Consider the following 13515-nt stretch of genomic DNA (forward strand, 5'->3'; position numbering starts at 1 on the left):
TTACTTATTACAAATCACAGTGAGTATAAGTGCATATGTTATATTAAATATAATTCTCCCTTACCATAGCACCATTAGGGATAACAAATGTGTTATCCTTACTTCTTCCATTTATTTTATTTTTTTCAAATAGGCAGTCTATTCACATTTTAAAAACGCAAAACAGTGGAATGCTTCTACATCGAAAGGTTTTATTCCCATCCACTTCATCTCCCCAATTTCCTCTACTGTCTTTTATATCGTTACAGAATAGAGTGTGTTTAGGCAAATATAACATATATATTTATTTTTAACTAAAAAATTGATTTTATTGAAGTATAGTTGATTTCCAGTGTTGTGTTAATATATATTCTTATTTCCTCCTTTTCTTAGCAAAATCTGTTTTGCTTTTATAAAAAGCAAAATCTGTTTTACTTTTATAAACTCTTTGATTAACTACCATTGTTCCCATTTTGTCCAAATCTGCTTTACTTGTGTTTTTCTTAACATGATACTAATACACCAAATTAACATTATTTATTATAGGTTAGAGAAATGATTTTGTTTTCCCTCTGTGTTGATGCATTTGAAGTATATACCTGTTCCTTTCATCACTAAATGTGTTCATTGAGTGTGTAAGTGTGAACTGATTATCTCTCATCTGAATTAAGTTGTAACCTCCAGAATGGTCTCCCTGTCTCCAGTCTCTTATCAGCTCTATCAATCCTTTATTTTGTTCCAGTAATTTTTGTCACACTCTGGCTTTAAAACCACCAGTGACTGCACACTTCCTTTCCTTTGCTTATGCTGTTCCCTCTGAGTTGCTGTTACACAATGGCGAACCTGCAGATGCCCTTTAAATTCCAGGTCACACGACTGTGTGAAGTTCTTTGCTGCTCCTTTTGTATTCTAATAGTCCTTTCTAAATTCCTCTGAATTCCCCTAGTACAACTGAAGAGTGAATGATAAAAGGAAGAATGTGTGAGCCAATCAGCTCTTTGACTAATACTGTTTGTTTCTGTTTTACTTGAGCCTAACATGCCCTTGGATGTGAACTTGAGGTGCATGTGTAGGGCATTATAAATTCTTATAATTCAGATAATTGCCCCCCATTTTAAGAAGCACTTTCGTGTTCTTTCCCTGCACCCTGAACAGATGTTAAAGAATATTTACCTGCTGCCTTTATCATAGCCGATTTGTTAGCAATATCATGTATATTGCACCCAAAAGAACTGGATCATCTGCATGCCTTCCGACTGACTCAGTTTGTTTAGACTGTGTAAACGTGGGTCAGGGATATCTCCTTGATGTATGTAAATTAGAAATCTTGTCTGTATGTCTATTTCATATGTACTGCATACAGTGTATCATACATGCTATATTTAATGTGTGTGAATATAGATCATGAAATAGTTTCGGCACCATCTCTAGAGTCAGAAAGTCTGGGTTCAAATCCCAGCTCTACCATTTACCAGAGGTATGACCTTGGACAAGGTACTCCCCTCATCTGAAAAATAGGGATAATAAGACTGCCTTCCTCATAGCAGTACCGTGAGGATTAAATGAGATAATACATGTAAATGGTTGACAGTGGTAAACCTACATAGTCAATGTGGCACCTAGGAAATGTGTGCTACATTTGTATGTAATGGTGGAGTGTTCAATCCCAAACTCTCTTTCACAGCAGCACTGACAGGTTGCTCTCAGAGCCTGAGCTGAGTACTGCAGAAAGCCCTTTGGCTGACAAGAAGGCTCCAGGGAGTGAGCGTGCTGCAGAGAGGGCTGCCGCTGCCCAGCAGAACAATGAAAGGGCCCGCCTTGCCCCACGGCCATCATATGTCAACATGCAGGTAATGATAAAAAAAAAAAAAAATGGACAAGTCATCCAAATGTAGGCTGCCTAGGTTGGGGAATGGGGAATTCAGTGAGCTTTTAGCAGTAGACCAGAAATTAAATTTAAATATATATGCAGTAGTTAGGAATTGGTTTTGTTATAAACATTAAAAATGAAATGCAGGGCTTCCCTGGTGGCGCAGTGGTTGAGAGTCCACCTGCCGATGCAGGGGACACGGGTTCGTGCCCTGGTCCGGGAAGATCCCACATGCCGCGGCGTGGCTGGGCCCGTGAGCCATGGCCGCTGAACCTGCGCGTCCGGAGCCTGTGCTCCGCAACGGGAGAGGCCACAACAGTGACAGGCCCATGTACCGCAAAAAAAAAAAAAAATGAAATGCAGGATTTAGTTTGAGAAGAAGTCTTTAAAATATAATATTAGAAGTGACATGGTCTATGTCACTGTGTCTTATGCAAATACATTTTTCATCTGTTTAAAAAAAATGTAGATAAATATGAGAACTGTTATTTCTAAACATTTACTATCTCATGACATACTCTTGGATAAATAGATATAATATTCTTCTATCTGTGAAATGGAGAAGACAAATTTGGTGTTCCTTAGTTATGAAAATAACTAATGTAAAGCTTTAGTGTTTTGAAAGGAGATGCTAAATATTATTGATGGTTATGTTGGTTCACAGATTTTTATGATTATTTTGAACAATTTCCTCAGCAGGGATTTTCTCTATATCCATTTTCAAAGTATTAGGCTAATTACTCAAAATAGGCTATTGATCATGAAATTCAGAAATCTGATTTTCATATAGATCACAATATGAAAGATAAGGATTTTGTGCTTTTAGAGATGCCTCTAAACATTTGATTTCAGTGTCTGAATTACTGGGTAGACTTACCTACTTTGTAGTAAGAGATTTATCATCTCCCTTCCCCCCACTTTCGAAAAAGGGAAAAACTTCACAAAATCGTAGAAATAAAGAAGTTGTCACAGATATGTCAAAGAAATTAATTCATGGGACTAAATCATACTTCTGTAATTCCAGTGAAAACTACAGTACAATCCTGCTTGTCTGTTTTTCTAATCCTTTGCATTTGAACATTTTCAAGAATTTTTAGATGAATGTTTTTTACAAAAGCCATAGCCTTTATAAAGTGCAAAGTTAGAAAAAAAGACATTACATTTTCTCTGGCGGATTTATTTTCAGTTATTATAAATTAAAGTTCTCTCATCTAAGAAGTATCAAATTCCTTTATGATCCCTTTATGGTTTTCATCCATCTTGTGATTCTCGTCTTTTCCATCGGGTATATACCTATAGTGAACCACTTTCATGTTCCTTTCTTTTAGGATGGATGTAAATGTTCTTGGTGATAGAGTTTCAATTTAAATAGATGTATTTACGCCATTAGTGAAGAAGTGACTCTTAAAATCACCAGGAAATCAATGATAATAGTTTGAAGACTTCCCTGATTGCTTTATAGCTGAAGATGATCTCTGTTTCCTGATCATTCTTGGACTTCTATATCTCCAGCTCTTTCTTCACACTTATCTCACTTTCTAATTTATTTTGTGGTTATTTTTCTTACTCACCCCTGCTAAGCCTCTCTATGATTTGAGGCTATAGATTATTTTTGATTCATTGTAATGTTCTTACACAAAGTGCAGCACAGTCCCTTTAGCCAGAAGGCACTCAATAAATATTTACTGAACAAGTAACTTTAGCATCTCCCCACATCTTGCCCTTAGAAGTCATTACAAGTTGATTTTACCTCCCAGAATCATTTTAGACCTAGGATTTCAAAAACATTATCAAACTGCGTTATCTAAAAATCTGACTCTCCCAATTTACTGCCATGTTCCTTCTGGTTGGTCTAGGTCAGCCTGTTTACTTTTATTATTTTGGCCTAATCATTTGTAGTATATTTCACTTTCAGAAGTATCCTGTTTCAGACCATAAATTATATGGACACCCTACATATGATGGTATAGTCCTCCTGGGAGGAAGGTCCAAAGAGCTCTTGCCAGTGGGTTCTTGACCTATCTGATAGGCCTTTGAGACATTCTTTTTTTTTTTTTTAACTTATTGAAGTATAGTTGATTTACAATATTGTGTTAGTTTCAGTTGTACAACAAAGCGATTTTGGTTATACATATATGTATATATCTATATACTTTTTTAAAAATTCTTTTCCGTTACAGTTTATTACAAGAGACATTCTTAAATCAAGTCTAAGCCAGTTCCTGAATTGGCGAGTTGAGAACCCTGGGTTAGCATTTGAGATGTAGCTATATCTGGACTTCTTTCTTCAAAATGACCTGCCTTGGTCCCTATGTAGATCCGACTGTGTCATAGTCACTTATTCAATGTGAATGGGAAGAATAAATGGTGCCATCCTAGTCCTGTGCAATAAAAGATAACTAAGTTTTATTTTTTAAATTTAGGTTTATATTTTTATTTAGGTTTAATTTTACTATACTGCTTAAGCATTCTGATAATGCATTATTTTGAAACTTAGCATAACTGTTATTAGGTTATTCACTATACGTTAGCATATATTGGTCCTGGTGTGTTAAATATTTCATAGTAAATAGGAATTTTTTTCTTTTTGAAGGAAAATTTCTAACTTTTGTCACTGTCATGACTTAAAGTTGGAAGTAGTACTTTATTATTATAATGAATTAGGTTTTTTTTTTGTTTGTTTGTTTGTTTTTGCAGTACACGGGCCTCTCACTGTTGTGGCCTCTCCCATTGCGGAGCACAGGCTCCGGACTTGCAGGCTCAGCGGCCATGGCTCACGGGCCCAGCCGCTCTGCGGCATGTGGGATCTTCCCGGACCGGGGCACGAACCCGCGTCCCCTGTATCAGCAGGCGGCCTCTCAACCACTGCGCCACCAGGGAAGCCCAATGAATTAGTTTTGAAAACATGTTTCAGTTTATCAGACTTGCATGGATTACTGTCACATTCTGGTGCAGAGCTGAGCATTTGCCCCAGGCAGATTCATGGGCTGTAGTCAAAATCTTTTCATGAAGTATTGGCATAACATTTGGATAGACTGACAATAAAGATATTTTCTCTCTGTTTTTTTTTTTTCAGGCATTTGACTATGAACAGAAAAAGTTATTAGCAACCAAAGGTATGTGACACGTTAATGATCTATACTTTGATTTTTTTTTCAGTAAACACATAAAAGGTTTTTCAGTGTTGATGTTGAACTGAGAAATTGGACCTTCATAAAAGGAATCCCAGAATGTTTACGTTCAAGTTGCACAAACTTTGTTGAGGTTGAGTAGATTAGCATTAGATCAATTAAAAATAATGTATCATTTTAAAGTTTACCACTACTTTGTATAAAATGTTTTATGAGGATATTTTAAGGCCTTTTGTGTTAAGAAATAATATTCAGTGATAATTTCTTTACATATATCAAAGAAACAATACTCATCAATATCTTATTTAAGAAATTCATTAAAAATACCAAGCATTTGTTTTATGTTCTGTTTTCCAAAGCTATGTTAAAGAAACCGGTGGTGACGGAGGTCAGAACACCCACAAATACCTGGAGTGGCCTCGGGTTTTCTAAATCCATGCCCGCTGAAACTATCAAGGAGCTGAGAAGGGCCAACCATGTGTCCTATAAGCCCACAATGACAACCACTTTTGAGGTTTGTAGAGTCATGCCCTACCTATTCTTCCTGTCTGTTCTCTCAGCAGAAGAGAACAATCTTCTCTCCTCTCCCATTCTCTATTTATGTAAGGACAATCTATTAATGGTGATTTGTTTTCATTTCTATTCCTGTAAACGTATTGCTATGAAATTGATACAATCCAATATATTATGATCTTTTATGCGTCTTCTCTCACAGTTGTTGATCAGCTGTGAAGGAGGTGTAAATTTGGATAAACTTGTTTTTGTTAGGGGGAGAGTGTCATAAGTGATAGAGCAGGGCTGAGATTAAGCAAAGGACAGATGTAACATTCCATAAAAAATGTATAAAGAATCCCTTTATCCAAGGGTATCACTCGCAAGCCCACCATAGGAGGAAAAGGCAAGTATCCAACAACAAAAACAAGTTCTCAGATATGAGTTAAAAATTCAGTGTGTTCACATGTGCCAGGAACACAGCAGGAAGTATCACAAACGAGAGCTCCAAACGGTTATGCTTCCTCGACGTTGGCTGTAGCTCAGAGTGAGACTGGGAAGCTGGTATCCTCACCACGTGGAGAAGAGATCCAGGGTTCCTTGCTTCTCAGCTAGGCTGTACGACTCACTCGGCAAGGCCTTTTCAGTTGGAGAGTGTCAGATTTTGGCTGTAAGCCTTTTGCGAGTGGGGTGGAGTTAGAGCACGTGCACACACACTACTGGTGAGGCTGTGCAAACTCAAACGTGGATGAAAATGATTAATCCAAGAATCACAGTGTTCAACCAGAACACTGTAGGCTGAAAAACAAATAGTGGTTAAGGGTTAGTCTAATAACTAGCATTTGTAGATTGACCTTCTTTTCTCCACCCGTTTTCTTTGTAATAAATTAGAATGTTGATGAAAGGCAGAAGCAAACATGACATTTTTTCCTTTGTCTCTCTGAGTCAGTGAAAAAGAAAATACTATTGAAATACTAAAAAGAACAGTCTCCTGTGAATTTCATTGTCAGACTTAAAGTAGCGACCTAGCTGGCTGTATTTAAAGATTGAAGTTACTGTCAGCAGCTAGAATGTAGGAACCATTGTGAAAAATTTGAGGCTCTAGGAGGTACACCCCTCTTTCTGCCATTGTAGCTTTGAGAGAAAATAAACATCTCCTTTCACTGGCAGAGACCTTAAAACTGCTGTGCTAATTCTTAGGCTTCCACTGATGTATTGAATACTGCAGGCTTCCATTCTGCTCACCCTCACCTTTGGTGGAGTGGAGTGTTAGGCGGTTGATTGTGTTTCTGTAGTTCCAGAGATGAAATATTTCACTTCAGAAATGCTAATTCACTTCTCTTCTCAAAGACCAGTAGTGTGACAGGTTGAAATGATGATCATTCTAATAACGTAGTTGTCAGGTGCAGGGGCTGTGGGGCCTGACAGCTACCACCGACACATGTACAGCTTTGATGAGTGACTTCACACCTCTGAGCCCATTTCCTCATTGCAGTTGTTTCAGGATGATGTGGGAGAGGGCATCCAGTGCTCAGCGTGGTGTGCAGGAAGTTCTCAGCAATATTTAGCAGCTACTGTTATTTCCACTGAAGAACTTTACCCTGAAGGAAACCAAGAGCCCAATGAAAGATGTGTTCATATACATATATGAATGCTTATTGCTGGAAGTATTTCTGCACATTCAAACTAGATATGCGTTTTATATCCAAAGGAATACCTTAGAGTGTTACATGAACACATAATGTGCTAGTAATAATTATCAGATCACACTCATTTATTTTTTTGTGGGTTTATATGGTACACTTTCATCCACAAGCTTATTTGATACCTAGAAACTCCCAGTGAGGGAAAGGGGCCCAGATCAGTTAAGTGTCTTACTTGAGGTCATGGTAGTAGTTGTCAGAGAGAGGACTTGAATTCATTTTACAAAGTTTCTTTATACTCCTCTTCCTAATGGTTTAACTCAAGAGGGTACGTAGCAAGGCAATATATAAATGCTCTAGAGCCATGTTAGTGTACCTTAAAAGACATAAGAATCATTTGGGGTGCTTAAAAATGCGAATTCTTCCCCCAGGATCTCCACTCATCAGGGAGGGAGCCAGCAGGAACCAGTAATCCACATTTTCAGCCAAAGTCTAGTCTGTTTCTGACGCAGCCTCCCTTCTGGAAACAGTGCTCTACAGGGACGTAACATAAGGGGGATGGCACAGAAATCACGTCAGAAGCTGAAAGACTCTTCTGCTCTGGCACTTGTCCAAGGACAAGTAGACCACTTTCTGTGGGCAGGAACGTGCGGGGTCCTGACTCAGTGGCTGAATCCCCTCCTGTGGCTTTTCTTTGCTTTGGCTTTCTTGGGCTAGCCTGTTCTACCTTCCTGGCTAATGTCTAACAGCTCATTCACATTGAAAGGTAGGGGAGAGGATGTAACCAGCGAGATCAGTGCAAGGGCATTCACCACGTTACCTGCTTTTATTCACGGTCCCTTTAAACACTGCTGATGATGAAATATAACCAAGCTTTCTTAGGGAATGGTTCTAGATTCTTCCAGGTGTGTAGGACTTGAACTTTTCTTCATGCATCCGAAAGCCATTGAAAGGAGGTGAAAGGGCCCTTACACAGCGTGATCTGATATTCTGAAGCAGCTGCTATCTGCAGGTGCCTGCCCTTCTCTTTATTCTGTTATAGCTCAGAGGGATTAAAAACTGGGCAATTAGTGAAGATTGTTTCTTTGGGTTAGAACACAGGGACAGGGTTGAGTTGAGAAGGACCTGGGGAAAAGTGAAGAGAACTTAAACAATTTTTATTAAAAGATTGACCACATCTCTGCTTGTAGCACTATTTTTAAATTGGAGGGTAGCTAGAAACACTCTTTTTCCTTAATCTTTTCCAAAGAAAAACAAAACCAAATAGACAAGTAGAATGCTGCTCTAGAGAAGCACACTTAGCCAGTAGGTCCTGATGGGTGAGGGCTGTTCGGTGTGTTGGGATCAAGGCACATGAGTTTCCTGCGCTGGGAAGCTTGCTTAAGGCAAGAAACCGAGGCTTTGAACATCTTGTTCAGATTTCTGAGAAGCCAGATTTGAGCAGTTGTTTCCAGTGTTAAGGCATTTTTGAGAAATTAGCCTTTTCCAAAGAGCTCCTTTAGAGAAGAAGTTAGGTAGCTTGAGGCTTATTTTTGTTTTCTTCAAGACTCAAAAGTATGACCCTATCCACTTGATGATATACTGGGACAGCAAAGGTCAAACAAAAGGCTACTTGACCTGCAATATTTTTGTCACATCAACAGAACTACAAAAGGTTTGGGATTTTCCTTTTCTTTTTGCTAGTCATCTCTTAAAGGCATTAGGAATGGTTACATATTCTCTGGAGCAAATAAAACCTGCATTGGGAATCAAAAAATGGTTTTTAATTTCCCCAGCACTAAGAGTAATGAGGTTGTCTGGTTATTGTAAGTCTTACAGACATAAGAGTGGAGGTGAGCTGCTCTTCGTGATACTCTAGTTAGTAGATAACGAAGTAATAAATATCAAAAGATTATGTTTTACTTAATGTTTTTAGAAAACATCGTTTAGCCAGGTCTGATATAGCTGTGTGAATTAAATCAGCTTAGATCTCAGATGAGTGGTTTTTTTGTACTCAAAAAGAGTTTAGATACGGAAGTTTTAAAATATATAGAAATACTACATAATAATTCATTAATGCTTCTGGTAATTACCAATTTTGAGCATGTTCTTATTTCCCTTGCTTCATGGGATAGGTTGAAGTATAATGTTAAAGATGGTTTTAATTGAAAAAGGCCATTTATTTGGTCTTAGGAGCCTTCCTTTCCCTATGCCCCTTCCCACAGTTCAGCAAAGGGGATCCCATAGATGTTCGAAAAGGTATCTGTGAGATCCAGTATTCTGCAAGTATTTATTATTAAGGACCTTCTGTGTTTCAGACACAATTCTAGACACTAGAGATACAATGCTTGAATATAGATTCTTCCTTTCATGGACAGAGCTTTCTTTTTGGTGGGTAGAAAGAAACATGTAACAAGTTAACAAGAAGGCATTAAGGAATAAAAGTCCCTGATAAATGTGAAACAGAGGCTGCTTTATATTGGGTAGTCTTAGCTGGCTTTAATGAGCAAATGATGTTTAAGGTAAGACCTAGATGGCAAGAAAGGGCCAGCCTCGTGAAGATCTAGGAAAAGAGTATTAGGCCGGGGAAATAGCTGGCATTATCATCTTGAAGTCAGAACAGACTGGTAAGTTCATGGAGCAGAAGGTGGATGGGGTGGTGGAACATTGAAGATAAGGTTGGAGAGGGAGGCAGAGACTCAGTTACGGAGCACCTCAGCCCATGGTAAAGTACTAGAAAAGCATGGAAAGACTTTATACTTATGAGAGGCATGATTTTGTTCTAGTTTGCATTTAAAAAAAAACCTAGTTGCTTCATGGAAAATGGATTATTGGGGTGGGAGGCAAGATAGAATCAAAATGTCCATTAAGGAGGCTATTGTTGACAGTCGTGGAGATGGAGAAAAGTAGGTAGATTTGGGGTATGTTTAGATATGACATTGATAAAAGTAACTGATAGATTGGATGTAGTGAGGGCAGGAGGAACGAATATGACTCTCTGAAGTTTGGCTTGAGCAACTGGATGAATGGTCGCCACTGAGATTTAGGAATTCTGGGAGAGGGGCGGGTTTGGGTGCAGCTGGGGAGATGGTCATCAACAATACGATTTCAAGCACTCTAAGTTTAAAATACCTGTGAGACAGTAAAATGGAGGTGTCAGATTGGCAGCTCTGTGATGCTGAATTTCAGTAGGGAATTCAAACCCAGAGGTAAAAATTTGAGTCATGGCTGTTGTTAAGCCTTGACAGAGGTTGCGATTACTGATTACTCAAGGAGAAAGTGTAGAGCGAGATGATACGAATGCGGGGACCAAGTCCCAGGGTAATCTGACATTTGGAGTAGAAAAGGGGAGGAAGATCCTACAATGGCTACAGTGAGGTAGGTAGAAAGCCTCCAGAGTGGTATTATGCTGCCCTGAAGAAAGAAGCATTACAGCCCCGTACGGTCAGCTGTGGTTATGCTGCTGCGGGATTGAATTAAGTGAGTTTAGTGACCTGAAGAGTAAATGATTCTCTTGGAATTACCCAGTAAACATAAAACTTTTAGAACCAGAGAATCTTAACTTTAATACTGTAGATATAGTACAAAGTATGGTACCTGTAATACAGTGATTAAATAAATGAATAAAGACTGAGTAAATGCAAGTTCAGTGCAAACTGTGATATCTTTTAAATTACTATTTTTATTTTGATTTGGGGGAATTAAAAAAGTTAAAATTTCCAGGTACTTGTAATTTGTTGGAGAGATCATGCACTTATTTGAGAGTTAACACAGGACATAATGCCAGATTCCTCTCCACCCTTCCACTCTTGTGAGCCTGGGAGCTCGATTCCTGTCAAAGCATTGGGTGTAGCTGCCCCGCTTCCCTACTGGTCCTTTGTGATACAAGGCAGAGAATCTCTGCTATACCAGATGGAGGATTTGCCTTGTTCCCCAAAATAGGAATCCTCTAAATCTTACAGGAATGAATCTTTATACTGGGGGCTCTCAGAACTCCTCTGGGCGCCCTCATCATCAGCTCCCTCATAATGAAGGAAAAACACCTCACTGTGTATTTCCAAGTGTCCTTGGTAGCTGGAAGACAAAGACTATAGACAGGTCCCATAGCCTCTTCTTGAGAATCAGCATTCGTGGGTAACTGCATTGGCCAGCAATCGAAATAAATGATAAGTTGTCTAATGTGTATTCTTTTCTCCTCCCACCCCGGGAAACCTACCTTATTAAACATTTCCTTATCTGGCTTTGATTGTTTTCAGGGTTCATCAATGTCCCTCTCGAGGTCCAACAGTCGTGAACACCTGGGAAGTGGAAGCGAATCTGATAACTGGAGAGACCGAAATGGAATAGGACCCGCAAGTCATAGTGAATTTGCAGCTTCTATTGGCAGCCCCAAGCGTAAACAGAACAAATCAAGTGAGCTTTGACTTTTCATCATATTTTTCGATGTCATCAGCTTGGAATTTGTTTAGCTGGTTTAGGGTAATGTTCGAGTATCAACTCCGGACTCTAGGCCTTCAAGTGTTTTGGATTACTCACAGGCCACCTCTTCTGAGAAGCCTTCCCTGTTTTTTTCCAGTGAAGCAGGGCACATCGTTCTCTGCTTTCACTGCATTTTGTATATGCTTTCATTTTAGCATTTGTCGTACTGAAGTACAATTACTTACTTACATAACTGTCTTTTCCTGTAGAATTTGAGCTCCACAGGTCAGGGACTACATTCATGCAATAAACACTTATTTAAGTGCCCATGTGCCGAGCATTCTTTTAGGCTGTGCCTTCTTTCTTTTTTCTTAATTGAAATACAGTTGGTGTACAATATCATGTTAGTTTCAGGTGTACTGCCTAGTGATTTTACGTTTGCAGGCATTATGAAATGATCGCCACGATAAGTCTAGTAACTGTTTGTTTCTGTACAGGTATTACAATATTACTGACCATATTCCTTACGCTGTGTGTGTCACTCCTGTAGCTTATTTATTTTATAACTAAGGAGGTTTGCACCTCTTAATCCCCTTCATCTCACTCCCACCCCCACTTCCCCTCTGGCAACCACCCTTTGTTCTCTGTATCTGTGAGTCTGTTTTCACTTTGTTTTGTTTTTGTCTTTGGATTCCACATATGAGTGAGATCATACAGCATTTGCCTTTCTCTTTCTGACTTACTTCACTTACCAAAATACCCTCTAGATCCCTCCAAGTTGTCGCACATGGCAAGATTTCATTTTCTTTTATGACTAATATTCCATTGTGTGTGTGTGTGTGTGTATATATATATATACACACACACACACACACACACACACACACACACCACCTTTTCTTTATCCGTTCATCTGTTGATGGACACTTAGGTTGCATTCATATCTTGACTGTTGCAAATAATGCTGCAGTGGACATAGGGTGCATATATCCTTTTGAATTAGTGTTTTGTTTTCTTTGGGTAAATAGAAGTGAAATTGCTGGATATGGCAATTCTATTTTTAATTTTTTGAGGAATCTCCATACTGTTTCCCATAGCGTCTTCATCAATTTACAATCCCACTAACAGGAGGCTGTGCCTTCTTTCTTAACTTATTATTTCTTCTCAGATGTCTAACAGTGTCTGACACCTAGCAGGCGCTTGGTAAGTGTTTGTGGAATGAATATACGAATGAGTCATGCACACACAAACATCAGAATGATGTGGAAAAGGCAGGGATGTAAAGGAGTTGAGCAGAATGTGATCAAATTAGTATCTTAGACAATAGAAGTCTGCCCAGTCACCTTTGGCTACCAAAGGTGAACAGCAAGATTTTTCAAGATGACAAGATGTAGCTAACTGAAAGTATCAGGGAAAAAAACGTTTAAAGCATAGGCTTTGAACAAATATGATTAAGATGCAGCACGAGTCCAGTGGCTGTGTCTGTAACAGCACCCACATGTCTGTATAAATAGGTAAACAGACAAGAACTGACACAGTAATCACAAGATATTCCCCTAATGCCTTATTTCAGGGTTTTTGATGAATCTGGACTCCTGAAACACATACCCTGGAGTATTTGAAGAATACTTGGAGAAAGGCAATCTAAATGAGCCTAGTAAACAGTAACAGCCAGTTGTTACCATCAATCAAGTGGGCCATGTTGTCAAGAGTCTCAGATTTGAAAAGACCAGTCATGGGGTCGGCCAAGTCTAAATAAGAAAGCATGGTCAACTCTTTCATTCCCAGGCGTACTGTCAGTAGTATCCTGGAGTCTTCCTGTTAGTCCTGGGCTAGGTCCTCTACTGCTGACAGGACAATGGAGCTGAGAGGCAGGCTGGTGCCAGGTGCACATCTCGGGGTGGAAATGATCTCCGTTTTATATTCCAGCATCAATTAGCTTTGCGCCTCTCTTCTTCTATCTTTATCCCCTTTCCCTGCACTGAATCCTGGATGATTAAAA

The 13515-nt window shown here is 39.0% G+C and overlaps 1 protein-coding gene across 2 annotated transcripts in view; it reads left to right on the plus strand.

Annotated features, from left to right (window-relative positions):
• The window catches only part of BICC1 (BicC family RNA binding protein 1), a gene marked incomplete at its 5' end in the record, with an annotated part of 301799 nt that overhangs the window by 274591 nt on the left and 13693 nt on the right, over positions 1 to 13515 (plus strand). For both annotated transcript variants that reach the window (XM_082674250.1, XM_082674251.1), the window contains 4 exons: positions 1664 to 1829; positions 4926 to 4965; positions 5340 to 5494; positions 11351 to 11507. In XM_082674250.1, the coding sequence (XP_082530376.1) occupies positions 1664 to 1829; positions 4926 to 4965; positions 5340 to 5494; positions 11351 to 11507 (518 nt within the window). The remainder of the gene's footprint in view (positions 1 to 1663; positions 1830 to 4925; positions 4966 to 5339; positions 5495 to 11350; positions 11508 to 13515) is intronic.

This window comes from Grampus griseus, assembly GCF_964374135.1.
Source record: "Grampus griseus genome assembly, chromosome: 16".
NCBI classification, from domain to species: Eukaryota; Metazoa; Chordata; class Mammalia; order Artiodactyla; family Delphinidae; genus Grampus; species Grampus griseus.